The following is a 24129-nucleotide window of genomic DNA, read 5'->3' as shown; positions in this document are numbered from 1 at the left end:
CTTCTAAAGATTTCAGGAAGACTTCTAGTCTATTTGTTATCTTTTTTGGTCCTAGGAAAATTCCGAAGGCTTCTGCCGTTTCCTTGGCATCGTGGTTAAAGCTTTTGATTCTTCAAGCTTATTTGGAGTGGGGTCAAGCCCTGCCTCAGAGAATTACAGCTTATTCTACTAGATCAGTTTCCACTTTGTGGGCTTTTAGGAATGAAGCTTCAGTTGATCAGATTTGCAAAGCAGCAACTTTGTCTTCTTTGCATATATTTACTAAATTCTACCGTTTTGATGTATTTGCTTATTCGGAAGCAGTTTTCGGTAGTTTTCATTCAGCGGTTTCAGTTTGATTCTTCTGCTTATGTTTTAAGTTTTTTCCTTTCATTTATGAGAATAAACTTGTATTTTGGGTTGTGGATTAATGGCTGTTTTTATTTTATCCCTCCCTCTCTAATGACTCTTGCGTGGGGTTCCACATCTTGGGTATTGCTATCCCATACGCCACTAGCTCATGGACTCTTGCCAATTACATGAAAGAAAACATATTTTATGTAAGAACTTGCCTGATAAATTAATTTCTTTCATATTGGCAATAGTCCATGAGGCCCACCCTTTTTATGGTGGTTATGATTTTTTTTGTATAAAGCACAATTATTTCCAAATTCCTTTGTTGATGCTTTTTACTCCTTTCTTTATCACCCCACTACTTGACTATTCGTTAAACTGAATTGTGGGTGTGGTGAGGGGTGTATTAATAGGCATTTTGAGGTTTGGGAAACTTTGTCCCTCCTGGTAGGATTGTATATCCCTTACGTCACTAGCTCATGGACTCTTTCCAATAAGAAAGAAATTAATTTATCAGGTAAGTTTTGACATAAATTATGTTTTTCAGGGCTCTTCAGGCGTGGCCTCTATTGAAGAGAAAACTTTACATTTGTTTTTTAAACAGACAATATCCCAACACTGGCATTTGTCAATCATCAAGGAGGGACTCGTCCTTCATTTATGGAGGAAGTATCTTGGATACTTTCTTGGACGGAATTCAACTCTTGTCTAAATATCTGCGATTCATATCTCAGGTGTAGACAATTGGGAAGGGGATTATCACAGCCGTCAGACTTTATATCTGGGGGAGTGCTCTCTTTCCAGAAGTTTTTTTTTTCATCTTGTACCATGTGGGGTCTTCCAGAAATAGATCTTATGGTCTCTCGTCTAGACAAGAAGCTTTCCAGGTCCAAGGATCCTCAGGCGGAGATGGTGGATACTCTAGCAGTTCCTTGGTTTTTACCAACCTGCTTACATTTTTCCACCTCTGGTTCTTTTTCCAATGGTGAACTTCAAGATCATAATGGAACAATTTTTATGTGTTTCTGATAGCTCCAGCTTAGTCTCTCAGGTTTTGGTATGCGGATCTTGTCTGGATGTTCAGTTGCCAGTCTTGATCACTTCCTTTAAGGGAAAACCTTCTGTTTCAGGGGCCATTTTTCCATAGGATCTCAATTTTCTAAATTTGAAGGTTTGGAAATTGAACGTTTAGCCATATATGTTTCTCTTTCTCAGTTATTAGCACTATGATACAGGCTTGTCAGTCTGTTTCTAGGAGATTTTATTTTCGGGTTTGGAAAACCTATATTTCTTTTGCATGATGTACTGAGTCCACGGTTTCATCCTTACTTGTGGGATATTATCCTTCCTAACAAGAAGTGGCAAAGAGAGCACCCACAGCAGAGCTGTCTATATAGCTCCACCCCCAGTCATTCTCTTTGCTGGCTCTAAGCAGGAAGGGTAAAGTGAAAGAGGTGATAAAGTATTAGTTTTTATTTGTCTTCAAGCAAGAGTTTGTTATTTTTAAATGGTACCGGTGTGTACTATTTACTCTCAGGCAGGAGATAGATGAAGATTTCTGCCTGGAGGATGATCTTAGAATTTGTAACTAAGGTCCACTGCTGTTCCCACAGAAGTTGAGGAGTACAGGAAAACTTCAGTGTGAGGAACGGTTTCTTGCTATACAGCAATGAGGTATGTTCAGTCATTTTTTCTGCAGAGACTGTGATAACTCAGAAAGGCTGACAGTATCCCCATTAGGGGAAGGGTAAGCAGTAATCCTAGTCTTAGAAGGGGCATTACTAGCTTGCATAAGGGGCTAATCTTATGGGCACTCAGTTTGTATGATATATTAGGCAAACATAAGTGTGTTCTGGGTGTACTGTTTTATTTCCTTTGGGACATCTGTTTTTGAGGGTACACTAGGCTTATTTGGGGGTTTTATAACTCACATGGCTTAAAAATCATTTGGTAGATTTGTGTGTAGGCCCCAGCAACATCGAGTGAGAGGGGCGGGGCTACAACAGGAGGGTCCTGGTGCACTTCTAAGGGCCTATTCAAAGCTTTATTCCCACATTTTCGATCCTTGAGGGCAGGTAAGCGCCACAGCAGAGCTGTGGCAGGGTGGCTGACAAGGGTTTTACCGGTTTTTGAACACTTTTCAATCCGGTTTTCACATTTGAGGGTTAATTGCCTTTATACTTGTGGTGCAATCTTACTAAAGCTTGTGTATACTGTAAAAATTTCGGAAAATTTGGGGTAATTTTAAGCAGTTTTACAGTTTGTGTATGCCTTTTTTTCTCTTAAAGGCACAGTACCGTTTTTGAAAATTGTGTTTTTTTTCATTAAATAAAGTGTTTTCCAAGCTTGCTTGTCTCATTACTAGCCTGTTCAACATGTCTGACATTGAGGGAACTCATTGTTCAATTTGTTTAGAAGCCATTGTGGAACCCCCTCTTAGACTGTGTCCCACTTGTACTGATATATCTATAAATTGCAGACAGCATATTTTGAGTTTGGCAATTCTCAGACAGAAGGAAATCAGGTTTTGCCATCTAGTTCTCCCCAAGTGTCACAACCAGTAACCCCTGCACAAGTGACGCCAAGTACCTCTAGTGCGTCTAATTCTTTCACCTTGCAAGATATGGCCTCAGTTATGAATACTACCCTCACAGAGGTTTTATCTAAACTGCCAGGGTTGCAAGGGAAGCGCAGTAGCTCTGGGTTAAGAACAAATGTTGAGCCTTCTGACGCTTTAGTAGCCATATCCGATATTCCCTCCCTAAGATTATTTCGGACATTGTTACAAAGGAGTGGGATAGACCAGGTATTCTGTTCGCTCCCCCTCCTGTTTTTAAGAAAATGTTTCCCATATCTGACACCATGCGGGACTCATGGTAGACGGTCCCTAAGGTGGAGGGAGCTATTTCTACTTTGGCTAAGCGTACAACTATACCTATTGAGGACAGTTGTGCTTTCAAAGATCCTATGGATAAAAAATTTGAGGGTCTCCTAAAGAAAATTTTTGTTCATCAGGGTTTTCTTCTCCAGCCTATAGCGTGCATTGTTCCTGTAACCACTGCAGCTGCCTTTTGGTTTGAGGCTCTGGAAGAGGCTCTTCAGGCAGAGACCCCACTAGATGATATTCTGGATAGAATTAGGGCTCTTAAGCTAGCTAATTCTTTCATTGCAGACGCTGCTTTTCATCTGGCTAAAGTAGCGGCAAAGAATTCAGGTTTTGCCATTTTAGCGCGTAGAGCGTTATGGCTTAAGTCCTGGTCTGCTGATGTTTCATCAAAATCTAAGCCATTGACCATTCCTTTCAAAGGTAAGACCCTATTCGGGCCTGAATTGAAAGAGATCATTTCTGATATCACTGGAGGGAAGGGTCATGCCCTCCCTCAGGATAAAACTGGTAGTGAGAAAGATGAGGCGCTGTAGAATTGACCCTGCTAGACTAGTGTATTCACTACACTCCCTCAGGATAAGACAAATAAGACGAAGACCAAGCAAAATAATTTTCGTTCCTTTCGAAACTTCAATGGTGGTCCCGTTTCCTCTTTCCCTGCTGCGAAGCAAGAGGGGAACTTTGCTCAATCCAGGCCAGTCTGGAGACCTAACCAGGCTTGGAACAAGGGTAAACAGGCCAAGAAGCCTGCTGCTGCCACCAAGACCGCATGAAGGGGTAGCCCCTGATCCGGGACCGGATCTAGTAGGGGGCAGACTCTCTCTCTTTGCTCAGGCCTGGGCAAGAGATGTTCAGGACTCCTGGGCAGTAGAAATCGTAACCCAGGGATATCTTCTAGATTTCAAGGATTCTCCTCCAAGGGGGAGGTTCCATCTTTCTCAATTGTCTGTAAACCCGACAAAAAGAGAGGCGTTCTTACGCTGTGTAGAAGACCTTTTTACCATGAGGGCAGGGGTTCTACTCCAATCTGTTTGTGGTTCCCAAAAAATATGGAACTTTCAGACCAATTCTAGATCTCAAGATCCTAAACCAATTCCTAAGAGTCCCATCTTTCAAGATGGAGACCATTCGGACTATTTTACCAATGATCCAGGAGGGTCAATATATGACCACCGTGGACTTAAAGGATGCGTATCTACACATTCCTATCCACAAAGATCATCACCAATTCCTCAGGTTTGCCTTTCTGGACAAGCATTACCAGTTTGTGGCTCTTTCCTTCGGGTTGGCCACGGCGCCACAAATCTTCACAAAGGTGCTAGGGTCCCTTCTGGCGGTCCTAAGGCCACGGGGCATAGCAGTGGCGCCTTATCTAGACAACATTCTAATTCAAGCGTTGACTTTCCAACTAGCCAAGTCTCACACGGACTTAGTGTTGGCCTTTCTAAGATCTCACGGGTGGAAGGTGAACGTACAAAAGAGTCTAGGGACTCTGATAGACTCGGTGGACATGAAAATATTTCTGACGGAGGTCAGGAAATCAAAGATTTTGTCCACCTGCCGAGCTCTTCATTCCATTCCTCGGCCATCAGTGGCTCAGTGTATGGAGGTAATCGGTCTAATGGTAGCGGCAATGGACATAGTTCCGTTTGCTCGCTTGCATCTCAGACCACTGCAACTATGCATGCTCAATCAGTGGAATGGGGATTATGCAGATTTATTTCCTTAGATAAATCTGGATCAAGAGACCAGAGACTTTCTTCTTTGGTGGTTGTCACAGGCTCATCTGTCCCAGGGAATGTGTTTCCGCAGGCCAGAATGGGTTATAGTGACGAAAGACACCAGCCTACTGGGCTGGGGTGCAGTCTGGTATTCCCTGAAAGCACAGGGTTTGTGGACTCAGGAGGAGGCCCTCCTACCGATAAATATTCTGGAATTAAGAGCGATATTCAATGCTCTTCAGGCGTGGCCTCAGCTGGCTTCGGCCAGATTCATCAGATTTCAGTCGGACAACATCACGACTGTGGCTTATATCAATCATCAGGGGGGAACAAAGAGTTCCTTAGCGATGATAGAAGTTTCAAGAATAATCCGATGGGCAGAGGCTCACTCTTGCCATCTGTCAGCGATCTATATCCCAGGAGTAGAGAACTGGGAGGCAGATTTTCTAAGTCGTCAGACTTTTCATCCGGGGGAGTGGGAACTCCATCCGGACATGTTTGTTCAACTGGTTCAGCTATGAGGCACACCAGAATTGGATCTGATGGCGTCTCGTCAGAACGCCAAACTTCCTTGTTACGGATCAAGGTCAAGGGATCCTCGGGCAGTACTGATAGATGCTTTAGCAGTACCCTGGTCGTTCAACCTGGCTTATGTGTTTCCACCTTTCCCTCTCCTTCCACGTCTGATTGCCAGAATCAAACAGGAGAGAGCTTCGGTGGTTTTGTTAGCGCCTGCGTGGCCACGCAGGACTTGGTATGCAGACTTGATGGACATGTCATCTCTGCCACCATGGACTCTGCCACTGAGACAGGACCTTTTGGTTCAAGGTCCATTCAAGCATCCAAATCTAATTTCTCTGCAACTGACTGCTTGGAGATTGAACGCTTGATTCTATCAAAGCGGGGTTTCTCTGAGTCGGTCATAGATACCTTGATTCAGGCTTGAAAGCCTGTTACCAGGAAAATCTATCATAAGATATGGCGTAAATATCTTTTTTGGTGCAAATCCAAAGGCTACTCCTAGAGTAAAGTCAGGATTCCTAGGATTTTGTCTTTTCTCCAAGAAGGATTGAAGAAAGGATTGTCAGCTAGTTCCCTAAAAGGACAGATACCTGCTCTGTCTATTCTGTTGCACAAGCGTCTGGCAGATGTCCCAGACATTCTGGCTTTTTGTCAGGCTTTAGCTAGAATTAAGCCTGTGTTTAAACCTGTTGCTCTGCCATGGAATCCAAATTTAGTTCTTAAAGTTCTTCAGGGGGTTCCGTTTGAAACCATGCATTCCATAGATATTAAGCTTTTATCTTGGAAAGTTTTGTTCCTAGTTGCTATCTCTTCAGCTCGAAGAGTTTCTGAACTATCTGCATTACAATGTGACTCGCCTTATCTTGTTTTCCATGCTGATAAGGTGGTTTTGCGTACCAAGCCTGGGTTCCTACCTAAGGTTGTTACTAACAGGAATATCAATCAGGAAATTGTTGTTCCTTCTCTGTGTCCTAATCCTTATTCTAAGAAGAAACGTCTGTTTCACAACTTGGACGTGATTCGTGCTTTGACATTTTATTTCCAGGCAACCAAAGATTTTCGTCAAACATCTTCTTTGTTTGTTGTCTTTTCTGGAAAGCGTAGGGGTCAAAAGGCTACGGCTACTTCTCTTTCCTTTTGGCGGAAAAGCATCATCCGTTTGGCTTATGAGACTGCTGGACAGCAGCCTCCTGAAAGGATTACAGCTCATTCTAGAGCGGTAGCTTCCACATGGGCTTTTTAAAATGATACTTCTGTTGAACAGATTTGTAAGGCTGCGACTTGGTCTTCGCTCCATACCTTTTCCAAATTTTACAAATTTTATACTTTTGCTTCTTCGGAGGCTATTTTTGGGAGAAAGGTTTTGCAAGCAGTGGTGCCTTCAGTTTAGGTTCCTGTCTTGTCCCTCCCTTCATCCGTGTCCTAAAGCTTTGGTATTGGTATCCCACAAGTAAGGATGAAACCGTGAACTCGGTACATCATGCAAAAGAAAACAAAATTTATGCTTACCTGATAAATTTCTTTCTTTTGCGATGTACCGAGTCCACGGCCCGCCCTGTCTATTCAAGACAGATGGTATTTTTTATTAAAAACTTCAGTCACCTCTGCACCTTATAGTTTCTCCTTTTTCTTCTTTGGCCCTCGGTCGAATGACTGGGGGGTGGAGTTAAGGGGGGAGCTATATAGGCAGCTCTGCTGTGGGTGCTCTCTTTGCCACTTCCTGTTAGGAAGGATAATATCCCACATGTAAGGATGAAACCGTGGACTCGGTACATCGCAAAATAAAGAAATTTATCAGGTAAGCATACATTTTGTTTTCATGATGTTCAACTCATGATGATTATTCTTGGCATTCTTTTAGAATTCCTAGGATTTTACAGTTTTTAAGGATGGTTTGAATTAACGTTTTGTGTGCAAATACTTTGAAAGGACAAATTTATGCTCTTTCTGACTTATTTCATAGAAAGATTGCTCAACTTCCTTATAATCACTGTTTTGTTCAGGTTTTGATTCATATAAAACCTGTTTTTAAATCTATTTCTCCTCCTTTGAGTCTCTATTAAGATTTTTCAGGCTCCTCCTTTTGAGTCTATGTATTCTCTGGACATTAAATTACTTTCTTGGAAAGTGTTTTTTCTTTTGGCTATCTCTTCTGCTTGAAGAGTTTCTGTATTGTCTGCTCTCTTTTGTGAATCTCTTTATCTGATTTTCCATCAAGATAAAGCTGTTTTGCGAACTTCATTTAAATTTTTACCTAAGTTGTGAATTCTAACAACATCAATAAGGAAATTATTGTTCCTTCTTTGTGTCCTAAGTTTAAGAATACTCTTGTAGGGCCTTTGCATTCTTTGGATGTGGTAAGAACTTTGAAATATGTTGAGGCTTCTTAAGATTTCAGTAAGACTTCTAGTCTTTTTGTTATTTTTTCTGTCACCAGGACAGGTCAGAAAGTCTGTTATTTCTCTGTTTTTTTGGTTCAGACTTTTGATTCACAAAGCTTAGAGATTTACAGCTCATTCTACTAGATCAGTTGCCACTTTGTGGGCTCTCAAGAATGAAGCTTCAGTTGATCCATTTGCAAGGCAGAAACTTAATCTACTTTTTTTTCCAATTTTTACCTTTTTTATGTGTTTGCTTCAGAAGCAGCCTTTGGTAGAAAGGTTTTTCAGGCAGTTGTCTCAGCTTGATTCTAATGCCTATGTTTTTAATTTTTTTGAAATATTTAAGAAAACTTAATTGTTGTTTGGGATTTAATTTCTCAGCTGAAATAGCTGTTTTTATTTTTATCCCTTCCTCTCTAGTGTGTTGTGGACTTCCACATCTTGGGTATTATTTCCCATATGTCACTAGTTAATGGACTCTTGCCACTTACATGAAAGAAAATATAATTTATGAAAGAACTTACCTGATAAATTCATTTCTTTCATAGTGGCAAGAGTCCATGAGACCCACCCTTATTTGTGTGTGTGGGGGGGGTTTGTATTGAGCACATTATTTTTTCCAGTTTCTCTTTTTGTATGCTTTTTACTCCTTTTTTTACACCTCACTTATTGGCTACACGTTAAACTGAGGTATGAGTTAGGTGGGAGGTGTATTTATAGGCATTTTGAGGCTTGGGAAACTTTGCCCCCTCCTGGTAGGAATGTATATCCCATGTCACCTGCCACTATGAAAGAAATTAATTTATCAGGTAAGTTCTTACATAAATTGTTCATGAAAATGTAAAGCTGTAAAGAAAACACATTATTATGTCTTTATTACTACAATGTGTATTGCTGTTGCTTTCCTAATGTGCTTTATGTTTACATTTTGTCATTTAGGGAGCTGGTGTGACATATAGTAGCCTTCAAACCTTAGTAGAAAAGTCTACTATGGTATCAAAATGCCTTGAATACCTTGGAGATATATTGAAATATGTAAAACCATATTTGACAAAGAAAGGGCCTGTTGAAGGTCTCCAGATTACTTACAGAACCACGGGTAAGTAATCTTTAATTTTTATTTAACTATCATTGCAGTATTAGAGATTCTGAATATAGAAATCCAAATTCTACAAGCATGCTCAGCATACACATTTTCTTTTCACTGGATTACATTCTTTCTACATTGTCAGGGATTTAAATTTTCTACTTTTAGTGAGTTATTTGTTGGATAATTTCAAGTCAAATTTTAAATAAACTAGAACATAGTAACTAAAATTCAGTACTACAGTAGTGCATTTGCTGTACTGAATCTTACTACTTAGTGTGCACTTCACTACATCTATTAAGTCATCTGGCTACTCACTCCATGTTTGATAAAACATGGCAAGTTTGCTAATCTCTTTCAAATTTATCTTGCCTCCTAAAAAGGAGTCATGAATTAGAAATATATTTGATAAATGGTAAATAAAGTGTTGCAATTGTACATAAATCTAAAACAAACCAAAGTTGCCAATCTAGTTGCTTTTAATGGATGTTAAGTGCTTGTTTTGTACCTAGGGAGCAATTTATAAGAGCACTTATAGTCACTTATAAGAGCACTTATAGTCAATGTGATCCCATTTTTATGTAAGGTGTAGTAGACAGTGTTGAAGTTTTTAGAATGCAATATTGCCTTTAGCTACTACTGTTTGGCATACCCTGGAACCTTGCAGAACAAGGACAGTTAGTGCATCACAACTTGTTAAAGGTTTGAACGCCGTAATTATTATTTCTATTATTATTATTTTGTAGTTAAATCATGGTAAATTCCATTTGGAACATCTCATAATCTATGCAGCTTGGGGAAACGGATATGTTTGCTTAAACATCATTTGCATTAATGCCATGTACAGTTGTATGCAAAAGTTTGGCTACCATTGACTAAAGGCTACATTACAAGTTAAAATTAACGGTCCTGATTCCGCTTTGAGTAAGCTTTTTGCACGTCGGGTAGTGTGCATATTACAAGTTTAAAGTAAAAAAATTTCTCACAAGCACTAACCCAACATGTGCAAAAAGCTGAACTTGGAATATCACAACTGCGTTAACGTATTACCCCATAGGCTTCATATTTCAAATCCCAATGTTCTTGACATAGCAGAATATGTTCTATTTATTCTTAAATACATATTTCTTTCTAATGGTAGTAAGAGTCTACAAGACCTACTCTTGGGAATTACATCACCTGGCCACAAGGAGGAGGCAAAGCCACCCTACACCAGGGTTCTTAAATATCCCTCCTACTTCCTCTTCCCTCCCAGTAGTTATTTGCCTCATCAAGAAGAGGGCAAGGATAGAAGTGTTGAGCAAGATAGAAGATCATTTTATGATTATTCATTTTAAGTTTTCCTTAGTGTATAGTTCCCAGAAGAGGAACTGCTGGTGCAATACAATTATTACTGCTGGTGCAATACAATTATTTAGAGTCTTGTCACATTAGCAAGCCATGGGTGTCGCTGGGAAGTTCCCAAGCCTCCTCCTGTTATAACCAAGCGGATATATTTTCCCAGTAAGGCCCTACACTTTTAGTTACTGTTCAGGGCTCTTCCTTAATACCTTCAGTAGTTTTCTGCTGCAGAACAGAGGATGAGATGCAAGGAGTATCCCCATGGGATTAATGCCACATATTTTTACCTTAGTTTGCAGTTTTTGCACAGTGGTAGGTTTGTGCTCAATGTAACCTACTGTGCCTTTAGATAAGGTTGAGCACATTATAACAGTCGGGGCTTTACAAGCTGTTCCCCACTGCAATGTGCTAGACAACTTTACTGTTGTACTAGTGTGTTTTTAGGTTTTTCCTTTTAAGTATAATTTACCTTTAATTCCCTACCAGCTTCAGTACCTTGGCGCTCCAGTCACAGTCAATCTTAGTTACAAGGTAAACACAGAGGTTAAAAGTGTATTAATATAACTGTGTTGGTTATGCAAAACTGGGGAATGGGTAATAAAAGTATTATCTATCTTTTTAAACATTTATAATTTAAAATGGAGCGCCTTGCTTAAGGAAGTATGAAGACTTTTAGGTGTTCAGGAGGATAAGCCGATACCTAAGTTAGATATTATTTTCAGACTATGTCAAAGGTCCCTGTTCTTTTGTTTCTGAGATCATTTCCAAGGAATGGGATAAACCTGGAGTACCATTCACTCTTTCACCAACATTTAAGAAGTTTTTTCATGTACCTGAGAGCAATTTAGAACTTTTGGGTTCTATTCCCAAGGTAGATGGAGCTATATCTACTGTAGCTAAGAGAACTACCATCTCTCTGGATGACGGCACATCTTTTAAGGATCCCGTGGACAGGAAACTCGAGGATTCCCTTAGGAGAGCTTTCTTGCAGGGGGGTCTACTATTTCAACCTGCAGTAAGTATTGCATCAGTTGCAGGAGCTGCTGTGTTCTGGTGTCACTCTCTATCTGATCTAGTGTCGTGGTGTCTTCTCTAGAAGAGATTCAGGATCACATTCAAGCTCTAAAGGCTTCACATTCTTAATTTGTGATGCGGTTATACAGATTGTTTGCATTAATACTAAGAATACAGTTTTGTCCGGACAAACACTTTGGCTTAAGTCTTGGTCGGCTGATGTGTTTTCTAAATCTAGGCTGTTATCTCTAGCCTTTAAGGGTAAGGAACTGTGTGGCCCTTGCTTGAATCATTCAAATATCTCCACTGTGACTGGGGGCAAGGGAGTCTTCTTTCCCCAGGACAAGAAATCTAGGTCAAAGGGCAAATGTGGCGGACATTTCCGTTCCTTTTCACCAAAACAAGAATCAGAGATTGTCCTCATGGAGACCAATAGGATTGGATTCAGATCTCAGCCCCCAATATGGAATTTTGTCCTGTTTCCCATTTCAAAAACGCCAGAAAAGAGAATGGCTTTCCTTCAGTGCATAAAGGATTTGGAGGACATGGGAGTGATTGTTCCAGTTCCTTTATCAAATCAGGTAAAAGGGTTTTCTTCAAACCTATTCATGGTCCCAAAGAAAGAGCGTACATTCGGGCCTATATTGGGTCTAAAGATACTGAACAAGTTGTTATGGGTTCCATCTTTCAAGATGGAAACTATCAGCACAAGAGTTCTCTTGCGCCTCGAACAAGAGTGTGTTTCTTATGAGTAATCATAGGCTCAGTGGCTATGAAGATTTTCTTAACAGTCCAATACAAGTTCAAGCTTCAATCAGCTTGTCAGAACCTTTAATCTATTTCATTTCCTTTGGTATTACAGTGCATGGAGGTAGTGGGCTCTTGTGGTGGCGGTTTCCGATGCCGTGCCCTTTGCAAGGTTTCATCTGCGACCTCTTCAATTGTGTATGCTCAGGCAGTGGAATGGAAAACACTGAAATCTGTCGCAATTGGTACGAAAAGACCCTCCCACCAGTCTCTCCCTCTAGTGGATGTCTCCATATCTAGTATCTCAGTGCATGGGGTTTCTCTGTCCGGTGTATCTTTCTGGATGGGGAGCCATATGGGGTCTTCACAGGGCTCAGGGTGTTTGGTCAATTCAGGAAATGTTATTACCCATCAATGTTCTGGAACTCAGAGCATTTGTCAATGCCTTAGTATTGTGGCCTTGGCTACTTTCTCTTTCATTTATCCATTTTCAATCAGACAATATCATGTCAGTGGCGTACATAAATAATCAAGGGGGAATGTGCAGTTCCCTAGCAATGCAAGAGGTGTCCTGCATTCTATCTTGGGCAGAAGTACATTAATGCTCCATTGCGGCCATTCATATTCCAGGAGTGGAGAACTGGGAAGCAGACTCTTAATTCAGGCATTTTCAATCAACTCATGGAACGCAGGTATGTCCCGGAGATAGATCTGATGGCGTCTTGCCTGAATTTTCAAGCTTCCAAGGTACAGTTCAAGATCAAGGGGTCACCAGGTGGAACTGGTAGGCACTCTGACTGTGCTCCTTGGTGGTATCAGCTAGTCTGTTTCCTCATACCTCTAGGTAGCGTGGATCAAACAGGAGAATATTTCACTAATTCTCATAGCTCCGGCATGGCCAGACATAACCTGGTATACCGATCTAGTACAGATGTCCAGTGCTCCTTCAAGGCCCATTCTTCTTTTTTTTTTTTTTTAATTTCTTTTTTTTATTTATGTTTTTCAAGGACATACAGAAAAATAATGGACCACAGTCTTTGTAAATATATACTTATATCAGTATCTTAGTAAAACAAACAAAGTAGTTGTCCTCATTTGTGAAAAATAGGGATAATACGAAGTTAAGGTCTATTAAGAATGGCTTATGGTATAGCTATACTAAAAACACTATGCACTGCTATTAAAATATAGTAAATAGAAGTTAAGGCCAAACAGTGGCCGTTTAACATTGTTCTAAAATTAAAAGAACACCTTGTAAATGTAGCCTTCTTAAACATAAACAAGTGGCATCTGTGACAAAAATAAAATGGCAAATATGAAGATAGATTGCTGTAGCTTCATGACTAGATGTATAGGAAACATTAATATATCAGTATCTTGTGGTCCTCTAGTGGTTGAAAAGAGACATTAACATCTGACATGGTGGCTAAAGACAACATGATTTGCATGCATATTGTATATTATTTTGACCCTCACGCAGTCACGGCCGCTAACTGCTAGACAGGAGTCAGAAGATATGTTAATTACATAAGCTATTTTAGATGTTATTGCAATATTGGTGCAAAATATGACACAATCTTACTATCCACCCTGCAGGACCTCATGTATTTGACATGTATATGGTTTGAAGGGTCACAGGGTATGAAGCTAAGGCATATCATGATGCCGCTAGGCTATCTCACATAATGGGATGGAGTACTGCAGACTCTAATCTCAGGTGGCAGGAAGTTGAGAGCGACACTCTACCGCCGAATATGAAATTGACAGATCTGATCTGGATCCCTGCTCATTACCGAGATAAGATTGGAATAACGCAGCCAGTTATTTTAGACGCACTTAAATTCTGGGATAAAAATAGACATAGACCACATTTAGCCCCACACCCATCTCCCATTCATCCTGTTGTAGATGTGGCTTGGTGCCTCCAAGAAACCCACATGAATATGTGGTTAAAACTTAGAGATGTGTTAGCTGAAGGCATAGAAGAAGGAACAGACCACTCTTGTCTCGATTCCTTTATGATTAAATACCATATCCCTAACAAATTCCGCTTTGAGACGCTTAGATTACTCAGCTTCTTAAAGAGCTGGGGACTACAAAACAACAAATGGAGGGAAAAAACTAAATGGGAAAAATGCTGGTCATCTGTCCATAAACCTAAGGGTATGATGTCCTTCCTTTACTCTTTATTAACTAGTGAGCAGGTACTAGTGAAAACTGCAGCCCAGTTGGCCTGGGAGAAAGATTTAAATGAGACTTTTGACTTAAGAAATTGGCTTAAGGAGATGGTGATGGCCAGGAGGTATCTTCACTGCTCAACTCTGTGGGAAACCCACTATAAAATAGTCTGTAGATGGCATTTAGTACCCACGCGCTTACATCAATTCTATCCTGCCTCCTCCCCAATGTGCTGGAGGAAATGTGGTCAGTTAGGCTCCTGGATACATGTGTGGTGGGAGTGCCCTCTGATCCGGCCTTTTTGGCGGACTTGTGTAAAACTTCTAGGAGATCTACATTACAATCTCCTTCCTTCACCTGCCCTATGTCTGCTACACTTGAACTCTCCTAGAATGCCTCTACCGAGAAAGATCTTTCTAATTTACTTCCTTACTGCTGCCAAACTAATAATCGCAAGAAATTGGAAACAGGTCTCACCCCCCTCTATTCAGAATATTATAGAACAACGTACTTATATGAAACAAATGGAAACATACGTTTATACCATGCTAGGGAAGACCGACTTACATATTAAAGTATGGGAAAGTTGGACAGAGCTATATAGCCAGTGAATAAGAGAGGGTGACTATTGATGGAGAATGGAGACTTAAATTACAAATCCACCAGCCTAAACCTGACTACTCTTTTTCCTTACCCTCTCCCCTTCACACCCCTCTCCACCTACATATTCACTTCTATCCTCCCCGCCATACCCCTCTCTCCCTTTATCCCCAATTTTACCCCTTCCCCCCTTTTTTTTTTTTTTTTCTTCTCGATAGATAGAATTTATCTCAGATTTTATGAGAAGTGCTGATAGTCCACTGGCAGTCGAAGACTAATTTATCTCACTTCGCCCTCTGACTATGTTTATTTAATAGGAGCAACTTGTTATGACTCCCTATAATTTGTAAATTGTCAGATAATAAATACATTTACTTTATAATTATCATATCACTCTATAAGAAGTATAAGTTTTCCAGGTTGTTCAAATCTTATAACTTGGTTATGTGTTTATATAGGAAACAAAAGGTAAAAAAAAAAGAGATAATGCTTGATTATATGTATTTGATTTTGTATTTGCATACAATGTCCTTTATTTTCTTTATATTTTTTTTTTGGAGAGATACATATATGATGTTTAAATCAAGATTTCTTTATTCTCTTATATGAAAAGGTTTCATTGTCCAATAGATAAACAATGTCTTGTATGCAAAATTTACCAACATGATGCAGAATGTATATTATGTCTATGTCTCTTTTTCTTTCTTTTATTGCCTCAATAAAAAACTTTGATTTAAAAAAAAATATATATATATATATAGGTAAGCATATAACTTGATACATTCACCCCTGTATTGAGGGTTCTATATATCAAGTGCAAGTGGAGGACCTCCAATTATTAATTCACACAACATAAACATCAGATATATCGTTAGTCTCATATATAACATTTTACATTATTTTCTGTATAGAACGTATACTGAAAACATGTCTTTAATAATTTCTCACTGGAGGTTATCGTTACGGGTTAGAGATGCATATAAAAGAGTTACGGTGTTAGAGATGCAGATAAAAAGTGTTCTTTAGCCCTCTTCAATGTATGTGATCACAGTGGTATTAGGTAAGTACCATATGTGGCACTTTACAATGAATAGTGAGTCACTTGTGAAGGGTATGCCTACCCGGTAGAGTCCAGTTGCTAAGTCTAGATTGCTATCTCTTTCTTTCCAAGGTAATAAGAGACCTAAGGGTAACTATAGAGCTTCTAATCGTTTCCGTTCTTTTTGTCAAATAAGGAACAAAAACCTAATCTTTCCCTATGGTATCTGTTTCCAATTGGAAAACTTCATTAATTGGAATAAATCCAAACCATTTAAGAAACCAAAAGCCAGCCCTTAAGTCCGCATGAAGGTGCGACTCTCATTCCAGCTCAGCTGGTAGGGGGCAGATTAAGTTTTTTTTCAAGGATGTTTGGATAAATTCTGTCCAAAATCAATGGTTTCAGAGTATTGTCTCTCAGGGGTATCGAATAGGATTCTGAGTAAATCCTCCTGTGAGAAGATTTTTTTCTTTCACGTATCCCAGTAAATCCAGTTAAAGCTCAGGCTTTCCTGAAGTGTGTTTCAGACCTGGAGTTCAGAGGTAGTCATACCAGTTCCTTTTCAGGAACAAGGTCTGGGGTTTTATTCAAATCTATTCATTGTCCTAAAGAAGGAAATTTAATTCAGACCAATTCTGGATCTGAAAATTTTGAATCGTTATGTAAGAGTACCAACTTTCAAATGGTGACTTTAAGGACTGTTCTGCCTTTTATTCAGCAAGGACTTTTTAGGTCCACAATGGACTTGCAGAATGTATACCTTCATATTCCGATTCATTCAGACCATTATCAGTTCCTGAGATTCTCTTTTGTAGACAAGCATTACCAATTCGTTGCTCTTCCATTTGGACTAGCAACCGCTCAAAGAATCTTTTTTAAAGGTTCTAGGTGCCCTGCTTTATGGAAACCAGAGAGCAGGGTATTGCGGTGTTTCCTTATTTGGACGATATCTTGGTACTAGCTCAGTCTTTATGTTCTGCAGAATCTTACACAAATCAACTAGTGTTGTTTCTCTGAAAACATGGTTGGAGGATCAATTTACCAAAAAGTTTCTTGATTCCTCAGACAAGGGTCACCTTTTTTAGGTTTCCAGATAGATTCAGTGTCCATGACTCTGTCTCTAACAGACAAGACACGTTTGAAAATTGTTGCAGCCTGTCGGCACCTTCAGTCTCAATCATTCCCTTCAGTGGTTATGTGCATGGAAAATTTAGGTCTCATGACTGCAGCATCGGACGCGATTCCCTTTGCTCATTTTCACATGAGACCTCTCCAGCTTTGTTTGCTGAATCCATGGTGCAGGGATTGTACAAAGATATTACAATTAATATTGTTAAATCCCAATGTTTGACACACTCTGACGTGGTGGTTAAATCACCACCGTTTAGTTCAAGGGGCTTCTTTGTTCGGCTAACCTGGCTATAATCACTACAGATGCAAGTCTTTCAGGTTGGGGAGCTGCTTGGGGATCTCTGACAGCACAAGGGGTTAGGAAATCTCAAGAGGCAAGATTACCAATCAATATTTTTCATTTATTTTCAAACAGACAATATCACAGACAGTGGCATTTGTCAATCAGCAGGGTGGGACTCACAGTCCACAAGCTATGAAAGAAGTATCTCGGATACTTGCTTGGGCGGAATCCAGCTCCTGTCTAAATTCTGCGGTGCATATCCCAGGTATAGACATTGGGAGGCGGATTATCTCAGCCGTCAGACTTTACATCCTGGGAAGTGGTCCCTCCATCCAGATGTGTTTTCTCAGATTGTTCAGATATGGGGTCTTCTAGAGATAGATCTGATGGCCTCTCATCTAAACAAGAGACTTCCCAGATGCCTGTCCAGGTCCAGGGATTTTCAGGGGGAAGCAGTGGGTGCGCTGACACTTCCTTGGTGTTATCAACCTGCTTATATTTTCCTGCCTCTAGTTCTTCTTCCAAGAGTGATTTCCAAAATCATCATGGAACAATAGTTTGTGTTGCTGGTGGCTCCAGCATGGCATCACAGGTTTTGGTATGCGGGTCTTGTTCGGATGTCCAGCTGCCAACCTTGGCCACTTCCGTTAAGGCCAGACCTACTGTCGCAAGGTCCGTTTTTCCATCAGGTTCTCAAATCATTAAATTTGAAGGTATGGAAATTGATCGCTTAGTGCTAAGTCATAGAGGTTTCTCTGACTCAGTGCTCAATACTATGTTACAAGCTCGTAAATCTGTCTAGAAAGATTTATTATCGAGTTTGGAAGACTTACATTTCATGGTGTTCTCATAAATTCTCTTGGCATTCTTTTAGAGTTGCAAGAATTTTACAGTTTCTTCAGGATGGTTTGGATAGGGGTTTGTCTGCAAGTTCCTTGAAGGGACAAATCTCCGCTCTTTCTGTTTTATTTCACAGAAAGATTGCTATACTTCCTGATATTCACTGTTTTGTACAGGCTTTAGTTCGTATTAAGCCTGTCATTAAATCAATTTCTCCTCCTTGGAATCTTAATTTGGTTCTGAAGGCTTTACAGGCTCCTCCATTTGAGCCTATGCATTCTTTGGACATTAAACTACTTTCTTGGAAAATGTTGTTCCTTTTGGCTATCTCTTCTGCTAGAAGAGTTTCTGAGCTATCTGCTCTTTCTTGTGAGTCTCCTTTTCTGATTTTTCATCAGGATAAGGCAGTTGTGCGGACTTCTTTTCAATTTTTACCTAAGGTTGTGAATTCTAACAACATTAATAGAGAAATTGTTGTCCCTTCCTTGTGTCCTAATCCTAAGAATTCTTTGGAGAGATCCTTACATTCTTTGGATGTGGTAAGAGCTTTGAAATATTATGTGGAAGCTACTAAAGATTTCAGGAAGACTTCCAGTCTATTTGTTTTATTTTCTGGTCCTAGGAAAGGTCAGAAGGCTTCTGCTAGTTCCTTGACTTCTTGGTTGAAACTTTTGATTCATCAAGCTTATTTGGAGTCGGGTCAGGCCCCGCCTCAGTGAATTACAGCTCATTCTACTAGATCAGTCTCCACTTTGTGGGCTTTTAAGAATGAAGCTTCAGTTGATCAGATTTGCAAAGCGGCGACTTGGTCCTCTTTACATACATTTACTAAATTCTACCGTTTTGATGTATTTGCTTCTTCAGAAGCAGTTGTTAGTAGAAAAGTTCTTCAGGCAGCTGTTTCAGTTTGATTCTTCTGCTTTTGTATTACGTTTTTTTCGTTCATAAATGAAATAAACTTATTTTTTTGGGTTGTGGATTAATTTTTTCAGCGGAATATGTTTTTTTTTTATTTGTATTCCCTCCCTCTCTAGTGACTCTTGAGTGGAAGACTCCACATCTTGGGTATTGATATCCCATATGTCACTAGCTCATGGACTCTTGCCAATTACATGAAAGAAAACATAATTTATGTAAGAACTTACCTGATAAATTCATTTCTTTCATATTGGCAAGAGTCCATGAGGCCCACCCTTTTTATGGTGGTTATGATTTTTTGTATAAAGCACAATTATTTCCAAATTTCTACTCCTTTCTTTATCACCCCACTGCTTGGCTATTTGTTAAACTGAATTGTGGGTGTGGTGAGGGGTGTATTTATAGGCATTTTGAGGTTTGGGAAACTTTGCCCCTCCTGGTAGGATTGTATATCCCATATGTCACTATCTCATGGACTCTTGCCAATATGAAATAAATGAATTTATCAGGTAAGTTCTTACATAAATTATGTTTTTTGCTGTTATAGCTCTTTAATCGGCGGATTAGAGAGAATCCTATGCATAGTTTACAGAGAATGCGTCCAGTCCGGTACGCTGTTCGGACATGCCCCCCTCAAAGCCCATTCTTTTATAAAAACCTTCAGTATCTCAACTTAACTGCTTGGAGATTGAACGGTTGGTTCTTTCACATAGATGCTTCTCTGAACCGGTTACGAGACGGATTTATCATAAGGAATGGAACGTTTATTTGTCTTGGTGCTCTGATTGTGGTTATTCATGACATTCTGTTAGAATTCCATGGATTTTACAGTTTCTTCAGTAGGGCCTTCTGTACCTATCAGGTATCCCGTAACAGTTTCACCAACAGTACCCGCTGGGTATCCTGTGTCTGCTGAGAAACCTGTGTCTGCTTTCCTCTCACTAGATGTGCCTGCTGTACCTTCCAAGTATTCTGTGACAACCTCACCCTCAACAGTTCAATTTAAGCACCAGTGCCAATTTACTTTGTTACTGCAAACTACTTAAAGTATCCTGAACCTTGCGTTAGACCTATGTTCAAACTTGCTTTTTCTGTGATCTTTAATCTGAACTACCAACTGTTCTTTTGCTTATCTTTTAGTAAAGCTTTTTAAAAAAAACTTTGTATTTCTATTCCTACTTTCTGAGTTCCACACACTCTAACAACCTCACATCACTAATCTTCAGTTCTTATGGGGTTAAGTTTTTGGCACCAAAACCGCATGCTCTCACTTTCCTTCCCCTCACTGGCAGATGGCCTTCTCCCTGACACTCTGCTAATTCTCCTCACATTCTTAGAAGTGATAAGCACCCTTTATAACAGGAGCTTTGTATAATTTACATTTTTTTAACCATTTATTGACTTAAACTGTCACTTTTTATATTTTAAAATACTTTTTCTTTCTAATGACACGGTGAGTCCACGGATGATCATAATTACTATTGGGAATATCACTCCTGGCCTGCAGGAGGAGGCAAAAAGCACCACAGCCAAAGCTGTTAAATACCACTCCCCTTACCCACAACCCCCAGTCATTCCCTTTGCTTGTAGTTGCATAGAGGTGGTAAAGTTAGGTGTCTGATTTTTTATTTTTTTTAAAGCAGAGCAAGTTTGCTTTGTTTTTTTCTATGGGGGTTTAGCCGTAGTCCACTTAAGTCTCTTCAGTAGAGCAGTGGTGGCTTTTAAGCTGTTGGGAACTTGGGTGGTATAATCCCCTCTGCACCTCCCAGGATGTGAATGCTGCCCTTTTTGGTAAAAGACTATGTAGGTTTACTTAGTCTTTTTTCTTTGTCCACAGGTCCTTGTTAGGAAGGAATCCTTTCATGCCTAGTGAGCTGCTTTGCTGCCGGGCAGTCTGTTTGGAGGTAAGTGCTATTTAGATTTTTCTGCTTGTGTGCAGGTTCTTTATTTTGGCAGTACTTATTGTATGCGAGGCACTGTGTGAGGCTTGTTTACTATTTAGGCTCATGTTTTGGCTCTTTATTATTGCATAGTTTTGCATTGCATATGAGGTGAGGCACTCATTTTTTTATTTATTTTTTTGAGTGCTGTCGTTTCTGGGAAGTGTATCTCGCTCTCTCTGTTCCTCACGGCGGTTGTTTGTGTTTTAGTGTAATGCCGACCGGGATGTGGTGGGGCACGCCCACGATGGGCAGATCTTTCGTTGGCGCAAGTTTTCGCGCGTTATCCCTTCAGTGCTGCAGAGCTGCGGTGGTGTGAACATCTTGTCTGTTACGGTCTGCTGGTTTCAGATTGTAGTCCAGATTTTGCCTCTTAGTCCAGTTGGAGGGGGTCAGGTAAGCACCTCAGGAAAAGTTTGTTGAGGTGTAGGTGTGCTGCATGGGTCCTGGTTTCATTGCCTGTATTTTAGATATAGCGATACAGCGTTTTTGTTTTTCTGTTATTTGCTAATGTTTCTTAAAGAGACAGTAACGTGTTTTTTTGTTTGTTTGTTTTTTTCTCAGTCAAATTTAATTTGTGTGTATAATGGACCAAGAGGACTTGCAAGTGTTTTTTTCTCAGTCAAATTTAATTTGTGTGTATAATGGACCAAGAGGACTTGCAAGCTGTGACCTGTAATTTATGCTTAGATGCTAATGTAGAGCCTCCTATCCCTTTCTGTCCCTCATGTATAGAGAGGACTGTTCAGTATAGGGATAGGCTTTTTGATCCTGAGCCTTCATTTTACAGGGAGACTGTTGTTAAGGAGCCTCCTGTTCAAGCTGTAACGCAGCTTTCTCCCCCAATCATCCCAATCTCAATCCTTCACATGTAGTGCCCTGCGTTTCGTCTCAAGTTGTTTTTTCTTTGCAGGATATGGCTACTCATATATCCTCTGCTGTAACTGAGGCTTTGTCTGCTTTTCCTGTGTTTCAGGGTAAGCGTAAAAGGAGTTCTGAGTCTGTTGCAACTCTGTCTAATGTTTCTTCTCCAAGGATTGAGGAAGAAGATATTTTAGTACCGTCTGAAGGTGAGATTTCAGACTCTGATAGTGTTTCTCTTTTGGCTGATTCAGAGGTGGCTTCTTTCAGATTTAAGCTGGAGCACCTACGCTTGTTACTCAGGGAGATTTTAGCTACTTTAGATGACTGATTCTACGGTCATAGTTCCTCCCAAGAAGGCTAGTAAGCTTAAAAAAAAAAAATTTAAGTTCCTTCTGTGGCAGAGGTTTTTCCTGTTCCAGATCGTGTTTCAGAAATTATTTCACGGGAGTGGGAGAAGCCTGGTACTCCTTTTTCCCCCTCTCCAATTTTTTGGAAGATGTTTCCTATTGCGGACTCTATTAAGGAATCTTGGCAGACGGTTCCTAAGGTAGAGGGAGCTATTTCCACTTTAGCTAAGAGGACCAGTATTCCTATTGAAGATAGTTGTTCTTTTAAGGATCCCATGAATAAGAAATTAGAAGCTTTGCTTAAAAGGGTATATGTTCACCAGGGGTTCCAGTGGCAACCTGCTGCGTGTATTGCTACACTTACCAGTGCAGCTGCATATTGGTTTGATGCATTGTCTGATTCTATTCAACAGGAATCTCCTCTGGAGGAAATTCAGGATAGAATTAAGGCTTTAAGATTGGTTAATTATTTTATTGCGGACGCTTCTTTACAGGTCATCAAGTTGGGAGCAAAAATTTCAGGCTTTGCTGTTTTGGCAGGCAGGGCTTTATGGTTAAAATTCCTGGTCTGTGGATGTATCCTCTAAATCTAAGCTTTTATTCATTCCCTACAAGGGGAAGACCTTGTTTGGGCCTAGTTTGGCTGAGATTATTTCTGATATCACTGGAGGGAAGGGGCATTCGCTTCCTCAGGATAGGAGAAATAAACAGAAGGGTAGTCAGAGTAATTTCCGTTCCTTTCGTGACTTCTCTAGTAAGTCTTCCTCCTCCTTCTCCAAGCAGGATCAGTCCAAGTCCTCTTGGAAGTCCAATCAGTCCTGGAGCAAGGGGATGCAATATAAGAAGCCTGCTACTGACTCAAAGTCAGCATGAAGGGTCTACCCCCGATCCGAGAGTGGATTGTGTGGGGGGCAGGCTATCTTTGTTTGCTCAAGCCTGGGTAAGGGATGTTCCAGAACCCTGGGTAGTAGATATTGTGTCCCAGGGATTCAAGCTGGAGTTCAAAACCTTTCCTCCCAGGGGCAGGTTTCATCTGTCAAGGTTATCTGTAAATCAGGTTAAAAAAAGAGGCATTCTTAAGTTGTGTTCAGGATCTTTCCGACATGGGAGTGATCGTTCCTGTTCCAGTTCAGGAGCAGGGACTAGGGTTTTATTCCAATCTGTTTATTGTTCCCAAAAAGGAGGGAACTTTCAGATCCATCCTGGATCTCAAGTGTGTAAACAAGTTTCTCAGAGTTCCGTCCTTCAAAATGGTTCAAGAGGGTCAGTTCATGACTACAGTAGATCTGAAGGATGTGTATCTGCATATTCCCATCCACAAGGATCATCACAAGTTTCTGAGATTTGCCTTCCTAGACAAGCATTTTCAGTTTGTGGCTCTTCCTTTTGGTATTGCAACCGCTTCCTGGGTGTTTTCAAAGGTCCTTGGTGCGTTTATTGGCAGTTCTCAGACTTCAGGGGGTTGCAGTAGCTCCTTATCTGGAGGACATTCTAGTTCAGGCGCCATCTTTTCAACTAGCAAACTCCCACATGGAGTTGTTGTCTTTTCTGCGCTCCCATGGTTGGAAGGTGAACTTAGGAAAAAGTTCCTTGGTTCCGGCTACAAGAGTGGTATTTTTGGGAACCATTATAGATTCTCTGGAAATGAAGATCTTTTTGACAGAGGCAAGAAAGTAAAAAATGTTCAATTAATGTCTGGCTCTTCAGTCCTCTCCTCGGCCGTCAGTGGCCCAGTGTATGTAGGTTATTGGTCTGATGGTTTCAGTCATGGACATCATTTTGTGTGCTCGTTTCCATCTCAGACCTCTGCAGTTATGCACACTGAGACAGTGGAACGGGGATTATACGGATCTGTCTCCAAAGATTGTTCTAGATCAGGCTGCAAGAGATTCTCTTCTGTGGTGGGTGTCTCAGGAGCGTCTCTCCCAGGAAACCTGTTTTCACAGGCCTACCTGG

The 24129-nt window shown here is 40.4% G+C and overlaps 1 protein-coding gene across 1 annotated transcript in view; it reads left to right on the top strand.

Moving 5' to 3' along the window:
- MMS22L (MMS22 like, DNA repair protein) overlaps positions 1–24129 on the top strand; it is an 881591-nt gene that overhangs the window by 535834 nt on the left and 321628 nt on the right. The window contains exon 23 of the mRNA XM_053712068.1: positions 8784–8943. Within this exon, the coding sequence (XP_053568043.1) occupies positions 8784–8943 (160 nt within the window). The remainder of the gene's footprint in view (positions 1–8783; positions 8944–24129) is intronic.

Source organism: Bombina bombina, chromosome 4 (genome assembly GCF_027579735.1).
Source record: "Bombina bombina isolate aBomBom1 chromosome 4, aBomBom1.pri, whole genome shotgun sequence".
Taxonomy (NCBI): domain Eukaryota; kingdom Metazoa; phylum Chordata; class Amphibia; order Anura; family Bombinatoridae; genus Bombina; species Bombina bombina.
This window is presented reverse-complemented; position numbering and strand designations above follow the sequence as displayed.